The 14,923-nt window shown below is 49.7% G+C and overlaps 1 protein-coding gene across 1 annotated transcript in view; it reads left to right on the forward strand.

The window, feature by feature from the left end:
- Nucleotides 1-2,878: 2,878 nt before the first annotated feature.
- The window catches only part of Mav (TGF-beta domain-containing family member maverick), a 32,280-nt gene continuing 20,235 nt past the window's right edge, over nt 2,879-14,923 (forward strand). Inside the window, exon 1 of the mRNA XM_077408757.1 lies at nt 2,879-4,907. Coding sequence (XP_077264883.1) covers nt 3,681-4,907 — 1,227 coding nt within the window. The 5' untranslated portion in view covers nt 2,879-3,680. The remainder of the gene's footprint in view (nt 4,908-14,923) is intronic.

A 14,923-nucleotide genomic window follows, 5' to 3' on the forward strand; every position in this document is an offset into this window, starting at 1 on the left:
AAGCGTGAATTATTTATGTAAAGGGGAAAAAACGTTCCACTACAGCGCGATCGATCATCGCGTGAAACTGTGTGGAATCAACTTTACGTTCCGCTGGAAGAAAAACACGTGCATCTCAGTCCGATATCCGTAACGGACAGTCCCTCGGAGAAATGTTATAAATATTATATCACACACGAGAGAGAGAGAGAGAGAGAGAGAGAGAGAGAGAGAGAGAGAGAGAGAGAAAGAGAGGGTAATTAAGGTAAAACGAGCGAGTTCGGCGAAATCGTCGGCGACGGTGATTAAGTTTTTAGACGCGCTCTCTCTCTCGCGCGAGTACGAGATTTTATTGTCTACCTCTGCGGGGATTTTCACACGGAGATCGCGAGGAGTCCCCACGGCACTCCTCGGCGACGCATTATCCCGGCGGACTATTATTCGGAATCTCGCTAATGCACCGAGATTAACGTATTATCACGCGAAAATCGCACCGTTTCCGCGAAAAAGGGCGAGGGATTCGCACGTATCGCGCTCGCGCGACCGTAGCCCCGCGCATCGATCGGCGATTTCCGGGAGGTGACTTCATTCGGGGATTCCGTCGCGGTCACGCTTTCGTTTAGTTTGACCTGGGTGTGCACCTGGCGGGGGGACAGAGGGAGGGCAAGATAGAAGGCTACAGAGAATAGCCACCCCTTCCCCCGGTATCACCACCCCCTGCCGTCACACACGTGAGAGGAAACTTCGACCCTCGTTGGGAAGGACGCGCGTAAAGCCCGGATCGTCACGTCCTCGCACGCCGATCGATTCCGTCGGCTCTCTTTTTTTATGATTGATTTTCCCGCTGACTTTCTCGCTGATTAACAACCTGGACGGCACGATGCGTCCGCCGTACAGGCGAAAGCCCGCGAGTCTCGCCTCGGAATAAACCCGCCTTTCGATCGGGCATCTTTGTGGAAAGCGGACTGTGAAAGAAATTTTAGACTTATTTATCTAACCTCTCGATTCGTCCAATCGAGGCAAGATGCATCCTCGCGGAAACTCGCTGCGGGCTATATTCACGATTTTTGTATCGCGTTAAAAGTGCTGCAGCTTTCTCAGCGAGGTCGTTAACGTTACGGGTCTTTTCAGGAGAGCGAAAGTTCGCGTTAACTCCTTCCGAGCGGAATCTCGTTTCGATCTACGTCTGTCACATCCCACGGAGAAATCGCCGATTCTGCGAAATCACCTCATCCGCAAGATCTTGGATCTTACAGTTAGAGACGCGAGAATCGAGATGTCGCGAGACGACGGAGCTCTGTATAGACTTTAATAGAAAAAGAAAACGGCGTTGTCGCGGAAGATAAGTGCGGCAGAACCTGAAGAAAGCCGGGGCTGCGACCTGGCGTTCGTTATCACCGGAAGAAAAGGCTAAGTGGGACGTTAACGAGAAAATCGAAGGCGCGCGCGGGCGCGCGCGGGGTTACGCGATTGGAATAATCGCGGGTCGGAGGTCAACGCGGATGTATAATTCCTATCCCCCGCACACCTCCTTGTATACGCTCGGCCGGGGCGAGTCGCCCCGTCAGTGTTTTCCGCTTTGATTTCCACTTTCGGAACTTTCTCCCGTCTTCGCTCCTCCTCCCGATCGCGCCTCGTAATTAGACTTCAAATGGCGAACATATATTGAACAATTACGCGAAGAGAGAGAGAGGACGACGGCGGGTTCGTCCGCCTTATTATACTTCGTCTCGCTTAATTGAAATTTAAACGCCGATGCACTTAAAAGCGTCGCGACGCGCCAGAAGGTACGTGTAGCTCTTAACGATCTCTGGCGAGCCCAAAGGAATCGAAATTTGATCAACGATCTAAACCTAAATTTGGCGCAGATCTTTTTTTTTATCGTATGGAAGCGGGACAGTTAGCGTCTCAACGGAGATAAAGAGGTGAAGGAAGGAATTCGGGGAACGGCGATAATCCGGCGAAGAAGAAAGGTACATAGTCCAGGACAAAGAGGCCGTGGAAGATGAGACACAACGCGACCGCGACGGGAGAACAGGAGATTCGACAAAAAAGAAGAAAGGTAGAAACGGAGGAAAGCAGAAGAGTTCCCTCGCTCTCGAGTCGTTCTCTCGGATCTTGCTCGTCGGCTACCACGTTTGACCGCTGGGCAGTCGGTGCACGAAATTCCGAGAAGCGCCGGCCCTTTACCCGGCCCGCGCCGCGAGGAGACGAGTTTCTGCGATCGCGAGAGGAAACGAAAAAAAGAAACGGAGGGACACTCGAGACGCGAATGGAGACGGGGACTCGCCACCGGATATCTCGAGATGGGATTCGACGACCGGAATCGAATCGTCAAATCTTACACGTTCTCAACGGTCTTTCGTATACCTCGCTTTATACGAGATGAACAAGCGTTGCTAGAATCGATTTAAGAAACATATGTACTTTTTGACAAGCTCCAATTTTATGCGCCGCCTAAAATTTTGCTAATGAAGGAGCAACTTTTTGTACACACATAAATTTACATGGAAATATTACATTTTATTTAAAATTCTGTATAAAATTATACGTAATTAACTATTCTATAACGATATGGGATAATCGTCATCTTCTCCAAAGAGAATGTTACATGAATTCATACATATTTATATTATAAGTACGTTTTATCGAGTGCATTTATCTCTTCATATAGTCGTTATCTTCGACGTGACATTCGGATGTCCTTCGAACGTCTCCCCAGGAATCGCGGGATTGCGAATGATCGGAAAAATCGGGACGCCCTACGCGCGTCGGCTGTTCTATACTCTACGTGGAAAACGCGGCTCCTCTATTCACCCCATTCGACGACACCTTCAAATGCTCGATTCGGCTCGGCTCGGCTAAGCTCAGCTCGCTCGCTCGCTCGCTCCCCCGGGCGCTCTCGCTCGCTCTTCCTCGCGCGCGCATCGCGCGGCGCGCCGCGCGGCGGGAGCGGACTCGCTGGATATATACAAGCACACGCGATATCATAGCGGCGAGCAGTCGACACGCGGCACTCGCACGAAACGGGTCTCCTCGTGCTCTCCTTCCCTCCTCCTGCGGCCGAGGGAGAGAAAGGAAGAAGAGAGACAACGTCAGTAGCCAGAGAGAGAGAGAGAGAGAGAGAAAGACTCGAAGAAGTGTTTTAGCTCGTCTTCGATCTCCCGCGCGAAGACTTCGGCGGCAAAAATCGGAAAATTGGAAAAACCCGCGCCCGCGATTAATTACACCACGGATTAATTGCTCCGTCCGATCAATCGATCTCGACAACGTCTTGCGCGATGACGTCGCCGTTCGTCAACGGGAAGAGGAAGCGCGACGTGAAGTTTCCCCGTTGGACATCCGGCTCCGATCTTCGTCTCGCGACGCGCTCCTGAGAGATCGATCGGGGGAGACCTTGCTCGATCGCGCGCCAACGAAACAAGATCCGTCCGGCGTTCTCTCTCTATTTCTCTCGCGGACGTATCGCCTGGAGGACGACACGCGCGAAGAGAGATTTCCGCCGTGAACGCGGAAGAGTAACTGGTATCAGCTGGAACCAACCGGATCCGGGAATATTGTTTGTCTCGTCGAAGAATTCGTCCGGGACGAATATTTCTCGCTCCACGAGTCATCCAGCGGAAGCCTTTAAAGCGGCACCTCGCGCATCCGACGGTCGAGCAGCCGGCGTGAGACCGGCCACGAGATCGTGGTCCCTGGCTATGGGCAAGTTCCCAATAATCCTTCCAAGTGGTATCACTAACGCAAGGGCGGACAGTCAGGAGGAGAACAGAGCGACGACGACGACGACGACAACGGCGGCGGCGGTAATCGGTGGTGCGGAAGCGCGATCCAGCGCTGCCGCCGATCGCGATCATCGATTTCTTATCGCGTCGACATGCGGGCGCGCGACGAGGGAAGAGAAATACGCGCGGTGGCGCACGGGGATCGTTGACGCGGCGCGACACCCGATCGGCAGCGCCCGTACCGATCTCGTCGTCGCGCGCCGGAGGCGTCGGGATGCCGCGATCGCGCGACCGCGCAGAAATACGTGGCACGCGGATAGCAGGAGCGAGGCCGCGCGGGTGACGGTTCGCGACCCGACGCACCCGGCAGAACTTTGGAACGTCAGGATTGCCGGCGACGACGACCGCCGCACTTGTTGCGTCTCGATCGACGCGACCGCGTTTCCCGCGCGGCGCAGGCGGGCCCGCGAGCGGATAACGCGCGCCGACCTCGTCGCCGGACGCCCGTCGTTCGTCGAGCGACAGAATCGGCAAGCCGATGTCGCCTCGTTGGATCGCGACGAGTCTCCGGTCGCGGGATCCGAACAGATATTCCGTAGCGCGGTGGATAGTATTGCGTCGGGACGGGATGACCGAGATCGATTTCTCGAGATTCCACTTATCGGCACCACGGACTTTTCCACGTGCAACGGACGTACCTCATCCAGCAACGTCACGCGTAACGCGAACGGCGGATCGTCGACAGTCGTCCGCGAGATCGGCCAACCGATCGACAGCGGAATCAACGCGGAGAACCCTCGGACCGATCCTGCCGGGCTGATCGAGATTAGTATCGTCGAATCCTCGCGCGAGAAGCGGCCGTGCGTTCTCGTCGGGGAGACGGTATCCCGAGGAGGCACGTCGCGATTTCCCGCGAAAATCGATCCTGGCGGACTGGCGTGGCGAACCAGGACCGGCACGCGCTGGAGGTTGCCGAGTATCGGCCTCGTCCAGCGAGCTCTTCTGCTGGGAATGCTCGCGACGAGCCTGCTCTGCGACGCGGTGCTGGCCGCGCCGCCGTCGGCGTCGGTTTTCGAGAGCGGCGTCGAAGAAGAGGAGCTGACTATGCCGGCGAGGAACGGCCTCGGTGACGACGAACTGGAGATCATCGGGAGGAGCATCGTACAAGGCCTCGGGCTCCAGAGGATACCTGATCCTTCGAAGGTAGGCCTCGTCGAGCGGCATCCGGTGCGACTGCGAAGTTACCGTAACTGCAGTCTCCGATATACAGAAAAAAAACAAGTGTCAAATCAACACTTATATACACACTCGTGTATATACATACACAACAATCTATAATCTTGACGAATGGAGATTATACCGCGTAAAATAAAAAAAACTTGCTTGAATATGAAGTCATTTATATAGTTGAACCGAGAAGGAGAACTTGAAATGAAAAGTTGAAGTTCTTACAAGAAGATTATAGATTGTTGCGTATATATGTGAATATATAAGTTTTGATAGGATACTTTACTTGTTTTTTTTTTCTGTGACGGAACGTGTTTTGAAGAGAAGAACGAAAAGAGTAAAACGGAGATATTTCTCCCGAAAATTTGCAATTACGATACTTTCCGTCAGTTCCGTCAGTGTGAATGATATAAAAGAAGAGAGAACGAATGACGAGAATATATAGTGTACCTATTGCGAAAACAACGTCGCGCGGCATTGCGTTTAGGTAGCGTTGCGTTTTAAGTATCATAAATCGATGCAAAAATATCACCGATGTATAAGGCTTTCCAAATTCCTCGCACTTTTATGAGTCGCGGATTATTTCAATAGCTCGAATTTTTTCACGAATAAAAATCGGGCAATAATTTTTTTTTTTTTAATTAAAAACCTGACGTACTTCACGACACTTTTGCGCAATAAGTTTTAGCGCTGCGCGTAGATATCGAAATTCTATTTTACACCGAAGTGAGCGCTGAATCAAAGGAATTTTAATTATTCTACAATTTTGTGATTTTAATCTTGATAACAGACATTTAAAGATCGAGAAAGGAAATGGGGTCGTCCGACAGAATTTTTTGATAAAGAAAAATCAACAAATTTGTTCGAACGAAACGATCTAGAAACACTGTTCAAAAGCGGTTGGTCGAACGCTATTGCCAGGCTACATAAAATCGATCTTGCAAAAAAAAAAAAAGTGGGAGCCTCGCCTTGCGCGTATCGACGATCCGCGTCTCGGCGGTGAAAAAAAGTCGATAAATCCTAAATTATTACAGAGGCGATAAGAGACAAATGCGGACGCGCTCATTCGCGCCTTCGAGTTCGTTGATCGAGGACGACGCGTTGTCGAGATTACTCGAATAAAACGTCGGCTTTCTATTAGCCAGAGGACAGTCGAACTTTACCGCGGCGACCTTATCTCGAGTTTCGTGTTTCTTTTTTACATCGCTTTCGTAAACGACAGAAATTCATACGATCCACGGGGGGAGGGGGATTTTTTCACAAGTTCTGGAAAGGATCGAGAGTTCGCTTCATACATCCCTTATTTGTGAAACAAAATTTGTTTAGTAAGTACCAAGTTAAGACACATCTACTTGTCGTACGTGCGTGTAAGCTATATTTAAATCGTTCGGATCGAATGGGCTTACAGCGCGATATCGTCTATAGATTAAAATTACGCCCGCGAGAGAAAGAGAGAGAGAGAGAGAGAGAGAGAGAGAAAGGCATGTGGCTAAAGATTTCCTTGATCGGAGTTAGTCTCGGGCGAGCGTCATAACCGTATACGAAAATAGACTTCGCGAATTATTAACGCGGTGTATTCCCGCACCAAAACTCTTCAAGGGTAAGTCAGGTGGTATAAATCCAGGCGTCCTCGCGGCCGCGGAGCGCCAAACCCGCGTGTACGTTGGAGTACCCCCATTGATTCGCGTATACGCCGGTGTACCACCGGTATTTATAGATCGCCCGTAAATCAGACGGGAAACGTACCTTAACGTCCGCACGCGAAAGCACACGGGAGCAGTACGCGGACCTTCGCGGCAAGAAGGAGAAAGGGGGGGAGAGAGAGAGAGAGAGAGAGAGAGAGAGCCCTCAGGTTCGTTGACCATCGGGGCCGGGCTGAAAAAAGGTATTAGCTTCTCCGCACGTATTACAGAGTATAGAGGCACCCGCGTCCGCGCGCGGGGCTGAAAACGCGAGCCTGTCCGGAGAGCGCGATGAAAAAGCACGACAATGCCCGTTCCAGGGGGAGACGTACGCGTGACACGTCGCGTGGTCGTCCAGATCATTAGTCTCGTAAAACGCTCCGCGCGAAACGAAAACGCGCCTGGGAAGCCTGTGGGGAGGCCGCTTAATCCCTCGATCTCGCTTATTTCTTTTTTCCCTTCTTTTATATCGCGTCGCACACATCTCTCACGCGCAGGCACATTTTAATTTATTTCGTTCCACTCCGCCTCACATATATTATTCGCGCACTTTGTTGATATATACGTATATATATTACATTATATTGTGCGTGTGTGGGAGGATCTCTCGAGCGAGTGTTTAAATTTTAAGTTTCAAAAGTCACCAGCCTCAGGAAAACTCTCTCGACTTCTCGCGAAGGACAGCCGCTCTTCCCGGTTCCGGCTTTCGCGTTTTTGCTCCGCTGAGAATCGCCTAATCTTCACGCGAAGAGCATTTCGTCAGAGGGGATCCTTCCGGCTTTCGAAAATCTCGCACGACGACGGACGGCGCGGCGCGTCGTGCGCGTATATCCAACGAGAACTCGCGATCTGGCACGTATATGCGCGCTGTTTGCCTAGACGCGGCTAATAATCGCCGTGTCCCTTTGTCGAGTGCCGGCCTGCCGACCCGGGTAAACAGTGTTACGACCGAATGTGCAGTTCCTGTCGCAGATAACGCCGTTGCCGTTCGTCGTGCCGCGGTGGATTACATGCGCGCGCGATCTTTATCTTCCTTGTACGGACCGGCCTCATCTCGTCTCTATTACGTGGCACGGCGAGTTCTGCCACGTTACCCGCTCGTATACCTCCGTACCTCGCGAGCCGTTGATTTATGTCCCATTGAAACCGCATCCGTTTAAGGACGGGGCCCCTCCGGAGCCCCCGAAAAAATAAAAGGAAAGACCCGAGCGCGAGTTAACCGTGCGCCTCGGGAGAAAGTTCAAGTTCGAGAAGAAGCGTCGCGCGCGATGCTTGTACGTACAACGTTGCGTTGAAGATTGCGCGAGTTGAACGAGAGGCCGGAGACGCGTGTAATTAGACTCGCGGGAGACGTTTAGACATGTGCCTCAGAGCCCTCGGAGCGACACTTTTTGAATGTATTTCCATCAGTCCATCGTTGACCCCATTCCTTCGTGATTCCGTGATCGAACGCTGCGAGATGACAGCATCTCGATAATACGTGTAATTTTAGGACATTGTTACGCTCTCTCGTGAATTTGAGATTAAATATCTCGGGATAATAGCAGCTTTTAAGAAGATATATTTCCGGAGCTTCGCTCCATTCTTATGCGGTCTCAGGATTAAACACCTCGAGACGACGATCCCCCATTAAGAGAACGTATCTTCGGGACGTTGCGTCATTCTGCTTTTGAAATTGATCTATTCGGGACGCTGGGGATTCGAGAGGATACACTTTCGGACATTGTCTCATTCTTTGAATCGCGGGGACACGTCGCGTGTCCCGTTCATCTCGGGTCTGTGAAATTGCGACCGAAGCGGTCGCCGGCTCGGCGAAAAGGCGCGCGCGTTCGCTAAAAGGAGCATAATGAGCTGCATGAGAAGAGAAAGAGAGAGAGAGAGAGAGAGAGAGAGAGAAGAGAAAGAAAAGCAGGAGGTGGAAGAAAGGATGAACAGAAGTTCGACCTCCGTCGAGACTTCCTTGGCCTCTCTCTCGTCTCGTCGCGTCGCTTCCACGTCGTTTCGCTCGAACGCCGTCTCGAAGGGCTCGCTGCTGACGCATAGACGGCTTTTGTTCTGCAAATGCACCCCGGTGCAACGTGCGTCGCGCACCGTCGACCGACCGGCGAAGGTAAAAAGGAGCCGACGACGAGACCGACGACGACGCCGCGGAGACGCGAGAAGTCGCTCCCCAGGTAGATGAAAAAAAAAATCGAAGTCAAGCGACTCGGACGCGGTACTGTACTAGGATGGGTGACCGCCTTGAGAACGGCTATACGCACGTGGCATATATGTAACACGCAAAAAACAGTTAAAAAAGTTTTTTTTCTTAGATAAAGAAAAAGAACATTTTTTTATAAACGTTTATCACGTAGACATTTTAACATTTTAATTTCATAAAGAACCGGTATGTCGTACATTGGGCCTATTTTTGCCGTCAATAAAACGTCAGAAAATGACGTCGCTGCGTGGATGTGACTTAGGGCCGTGAAAAATACGTCATTTTTACGTTAAACTTTAGGAATAAATAACGTAACATGCGTCATAAAATAACGTAAGAATCGCGTCATTATGACGACTGTCTGCTACCTGGGTAGTCAATTAAACGTCTGTATAATGTTATTTTACAAAGTCTTTTCGACGTATTGAAACATGAAGTTATATATAAATATACGTCACTTAATCGACGAATGACGTTACCGACCAATTATGACCAAATATTGACGTCAAAATGACGAGTGCTCGCTACCTGGGTCGTCGCACTCCGGGCTGGTGGCGGAGACAAAGGACGCGGACGCCCGGGGATCCATGTCGCGTCGTTAGATCCCCATCGCGTAATTAAGTGTGTCAAGGAATACGCCTAGGCGCCTCTCCAGCTCGCGGTCCAGCGTGGACCGCATTCCGGGGAAGACGCTCGGGGAGGGGAAAACCGGCAGGTTGCCCGGCGAGAGAGACGACGCAATTAACTAACGCCTTTTCGTGCATGGCTAACCGTGACTCTCTCGCGCGCGCGCGATGCGAGCGATAACTTATGACAAATCAGAAACGCGCACCGGGACGGTAATTTCTTCAAGAGCCTGGACATCAGCGCGTCGCCGTGTCCTGCCCTTCCCCGAGAGTGTGCGAGCGGCGGCGGAGTTGATTGAGCATCGTCGTAATAAGTCGAGGTTGCGGACACCGTAATCAGCCTCGTTTACTTCAATGCGTCTGATTGATTCTAATGCAGGCTAGGAATTTGTGGGAACGAGCCATGGTCGCGTCGGTCGTGACGGCGGAGATTTCAGGGGGGGGGGGCGATAAATATGTCTTTGACAATTAAAATTTTCCGAGATCGATGTTGCTGACACAATCGTTTTACAAATTGGAGGGGCTCGATCCGCTCTCGCGTTAAGGCCTTCAATTAACATCCAAAACGACACCGCCGCGATTACCCTAATTACATCCATTGAGTGTGCAACTTTCTCGGGCGCGAGGGGGTCGAAAGGATAAAATCTCTTTCTTTTCTTTTTTTTTTTTTATTATTAACAGTGTTATTGCGCGGCGGGAAAGTCGCGGCGGTGGCGACCCGGTACGTCATCGTGCTTAATGACGTTCCTTGGGCCCCGGCCATGGCGGCGGCGGTAGCGCATGTGTCGAGTATGTCGACAGACCGGAGTATAGTCCTCGCCTCCTGAGAAATTACACCGCGATGCGGCTTGTCATTATCCAATCCTCTGGACGTTTTATTCCACACGCGGCCTTTCGTGCGCGAGTTGCCGAACGCGCGCATTAAAGGCGAAAGCGGAGCGGCGCGGCGCGTCCCGCCCGCTCCGAATTCTCTCGCTCCTCCGTCCCAAGATGACGCGAATCTCTCCCACGTCGGGCGATTAATGGACCGTTTCGATGTAAGACGAAACCTCCCTCTAAAGATTAATTTTTTTAATGAGCTAAAGTTTCCGATTATTGCTATTTTCGGTGAAAAATTATCTGAAAATTCTGAAAATTATTTTCTATGATCATATTCCTTCCAGTTTTATATTATTTATCTCTGATTAGAGGAGAAATGCCTTATTATTTTAACTGGTGGTGGTTTAACATCTCGATATTGATTCTTTTTAGACATAAATTTTTCAGACATTTGCCAACAATAGGATAAAGATAATGATGAGAAAAATAACTTTACAACTCTGCGCGACAATTTGTATACATTATTGAAGATATAACACACTGATGCGACACACATTCGCTGCTCGTCCACATGCAACAGGTGTCACGCATCCACGTGGTTACTCCGGCTTTAGATAGAATTATCTCGATGCTGTCAAATGTTCTTAATTGATATTGAGATGGAATTCGTATACACAATTCAAGTCAACGCTGTCGGCCAGAATTACATTACGTATATAGTTAGCGATATTTATAGTCAGGTAGGACTTCCTACACCGAGCGTAGGCGTCTTGGATATTTATAGAAAGCGCAAAAATATGCTGTATTATGAAACGATGTATTTCAAGCTCTCTTAAAAAGGAAGAAAAAAAGAAAGTTGGTTTTCCCCGCGGTGAATAATATTTCTTTTATTCAAATGCCAGCGATTACCGAGTATTAATTATATTATTAAAAGACACATTGGAAACGTGATAGGCAATTTTTACTGATGACAATGAGATTATAAATGTATTTATAATCTCAAGCATCTGGCCATCGGACTTTTCGAATCGAATAAGAATTTATCATTCGCTCTTTTTCAGAAGCGCGAATCCTAACGGTTACATTAAAAGCTTAATGCCGGGGTACATAGAGGTAACGTAACATTTCGCGGGAATGAATCCGGAGCGGTTTTCGCCCCAGATTCATTCACAAACGTAAACAACGAGAGACAACGAAAGTCTGTCGACAAATCGACGCGGGCGGCGCGGGGCGGCTCGTCAGGACTATCGACGCGCGTATTCGCGTCGGACCGGTGCGGTGCCATGCGGCGTTAGGACACACGCGTATGGGTGGTCCGTCTTCTTGCCCCACTTTCGCTCACGCATGCACGAGCACGAGCACGTGCACGTGCCGCTGACGGGCCATGCCGCGCCGGTGCTCCCGGTGCTCTCGCCGATAATAAAAGCAACGACGATCGAGAACTCGGAGGCCGGAGCGTCCACGTGCGCGTCGCGTCGCCCGTCGCGCTGGTACTTACATACACGCATTCCCGCGTGCATATACCTGTGCAGGCCGCGTGCGTGCGTGCGTGGCAACGGCACTCGGTGATATTTAATACACGGCCAACCAGTTCCGCGCGACGACAACGACGACGACGACGACGACGGCGGCGACGTCGCTCTCGTCTTTCTATTGTGAAACGTGAAAGCCGGCGAGACCGCACACGTTACAGCCTGCAGTTGCCATCTGCCGCACCGTGCGACGCCAAGAAATTGCGAGATGAGACGAACTCAAACTTCGCTGGATGATCGAGAGACACACGCGTTTCGCGGTGTGTCGCGCGTATAGCTATGTCGAGCTGATATCTAACAATAAGTCGAGCATACGCAACTTCGCCTGGAAAAATAATATATATCGCAGCACGTATAAATATACAAATACTTGAATATTGATGTAATTTCTCTTTTCATCAAACCGTCTGTTACGAAAGTTGTACGAAGTGCACCGCGGGATGTATATATTGATGCGAGGTAAGAGGAAATGCTGCGGAGTATATTTACTCACGCAGAAAAGGTTCAGCGAAGTCAAATGACAAAGTAAAAGATTTAATGCAACCGACCGTCACCTCTCGGCGCCGTTAGACGTCGAAACGCTTGCTGCGAGGAAGTCTCCACGCGCGCGCGCGCATAAATGTCACACATGACATTATCAAGAATTACATGATATACGCCGCGATTGCCCATCAAGGATTACAACAATTCAGCATCCCGCAGACGCGTATCAGGCAGTTACATCGTGCATATACGAATGATTCCGCGAAAGGATTAACCTTTGGGCTTTGAGCACCGAGCCCGTTACCCAACGGACGCGCGGCGTGTTGTGCGTTCTCACGCCCGTCAGTATGCGTGCTCGCGTGCGACACGTGCGTATAGGAAAAAGCATGGCACGACGCCCATTTCACCTCGTCAAATACGGCCCGAAACGAAGTCTGACGCGGGACACAATGGTATTCGAGGTGCGAAATACTTGACGGATCTCGCTCGGCGATCGGTATGTCAACGCGGCGGCGCGGGCGCGGGGTGTCGCAATCGCGCACAGACCTTTTAACTTATTCTATTCTTCCCTCGCCTCCGACGGGCAATTCTCATGGTGACGCAATCCCCAAGATGTAGATCGTTCGCGTAATTCTGCGCGGCGTGTTTCTAAAAGCGGAGAGATAATAAATAAATGCACACGCGGCGTACGTCGTCGCGCGAGCGATGACGAGCCTCCAATGACTCAAAAATCCGATGATTTCGCTCCTAAAAAAAAAAAAAAAAAAAGAAATATGATGGAGGCATCGTTCGCGAACGGTGATGTCATACGAGCGTCGATTAGTTTCGAGCGAATTTCAGCGAATGAACCCACCATCGTCTGACCTCAAATTCGATATCTCCGGCGATTTGCATACCTATATATACGGCTTATTTCGATGCTCTCTCGCGCGCGCGGCGCGTGCGATTAATTCTTTCCTCGCCGATCGATTATTGATTGCAAAGCCGCCTCTGTACTATTGAGAGTTTAAAATACACGTGTTCCTTCTCGAGGGATCGATGAATGGCAACAAGATTTATGATCGCTCCACGACGCGCGCGTCGTATAGCTATACTCCAAATTTAGTCCCATTCAATTCAGGCGACTCCGAACTTTGTTAACGCCGCGCCTTCACAATTTTTCACCGCCCTCGATTAATATGGAAATGTTTCGCGGACCTCGTGTATAAAATCTGAGTATGCAAATTTAAGTCCTTTTGGGAAATCGAGCGACGTCGTTTATTTTTCTTTTATTCGCCGCTAATCTTCGAGACATCGAGTTTGCGATTGCGAAAGCAATCCGCGCCACTCCCGCGTTCAGGAAGCTTATTTCTGCGCTCGCGACCGCGCGCATCCGCGACTCGTTCAATATTATCGCATCATTTCTAAATTATATTTCTCGCCGATCATTCGCTCTTTGGAATGTTCGTTAATCATACGTTACGCGCGGCGCGTTGCCAACGTAAATTTTTCTCGCTCGTCGACGTTTGGCGACCCATAAATAACGACCGCGAATTAATACCGCGCCGTAAATAACGGCCGCTCGTCGAATTTATTAAAATCGCCGCGCCGCTTTCTCCGAAAAATTCATATATCGCCTATTATAAAATTCCGGTTTACGCTCGCGCAACGATCCGTCACAATGTAAGAGGAGTATATCGCGCGTATCCCGGTTGATTCGAAAGTTATCCCGGGTGATGAGTAAGATTTCGCCGCGCGGAGTTGGACCGATCGAGGAGTGACTTTTGGCCGCAGGTGAGATCCGAATGTCGCTGGGAAATTCCAATCGTGATTCGCCTCGTGAAATCTGAGCGAGGCGCGACGAGGGGGTGCGGGTGCCGGATGTATCCGCGTGCGCTCGGCCATTCTCTAAAAAGAGGGTCCCGCCCATTCGAGATCATCCTGTCGTCATCGCATTCTCGTCCTCGAAATTCAGACACCCTGTATATTATTTACAAAAGTTAATGAACCAAGGTCAGGTTCGTATTTGCGAAGCAAAGTGGACAATTCAAGGGACAATAAACTTGCAGGACAAGGATATTGGCGACGTAAAAATATGATTTATTGTCCACCAAACGAATTTAACATTTCGAACTGCACCGACAATGAGTCCTTCTTCAGCCGATACAAAATAATATAAAAAGAATTATGTCGTAATCAATAAAGGTAAAAATAACTATAGATAACGTTCAAGTTGGAAAAGAAACATATGAAATAAAAATAGAAAATTGCAATATGAAAAAGACTAATCGTAAAACTAAACCGAGTTACAGATATCTACAAGGCAGATTACGCAACGTCACATGGCGCGCATACGGTATATTATTATTGTGCTAATTGTGGTCGAAACATAGAGTGAAAGAAGGAAGAAGACTAGACTATAGAATTATAGAATTTATTATTTTAGCGTGCAATTTCAGCGGGATTTGGTTAACATTTTTTTTAATCCTCACTCATCCATCCACACCTTACATCTATTTATGACTAAATGCAACTCGCTATCAGAAGGTAGAAGAACATCGAATAAAAATAGAATTGATGACGAACGCTGAATACGTCAATTCGGTTGTTAAGTGTTAAAGTAGGAAATAGGAAAAGTCACGCGCGCGGATATAGAGACTATGACGGATTA

The sequence above is a fragment of the Temnothorax americanus genome, unplaced genomic scaffold, assembly GCF_048541705.1.
Source record: "Temnothorax americanus isolate GAGA-0224 unplaced genomic scaffold, ASM4854170v1 Scaffold25, whole genome shotgun sequence".
Taxonomy (NCBI): domain Eukaryota; kingdom Metazoa; phylum Arthropoda; class Insecta; order Hymenoptera; family Formicidae; genus Temnothorax; species Temnothorax americanus.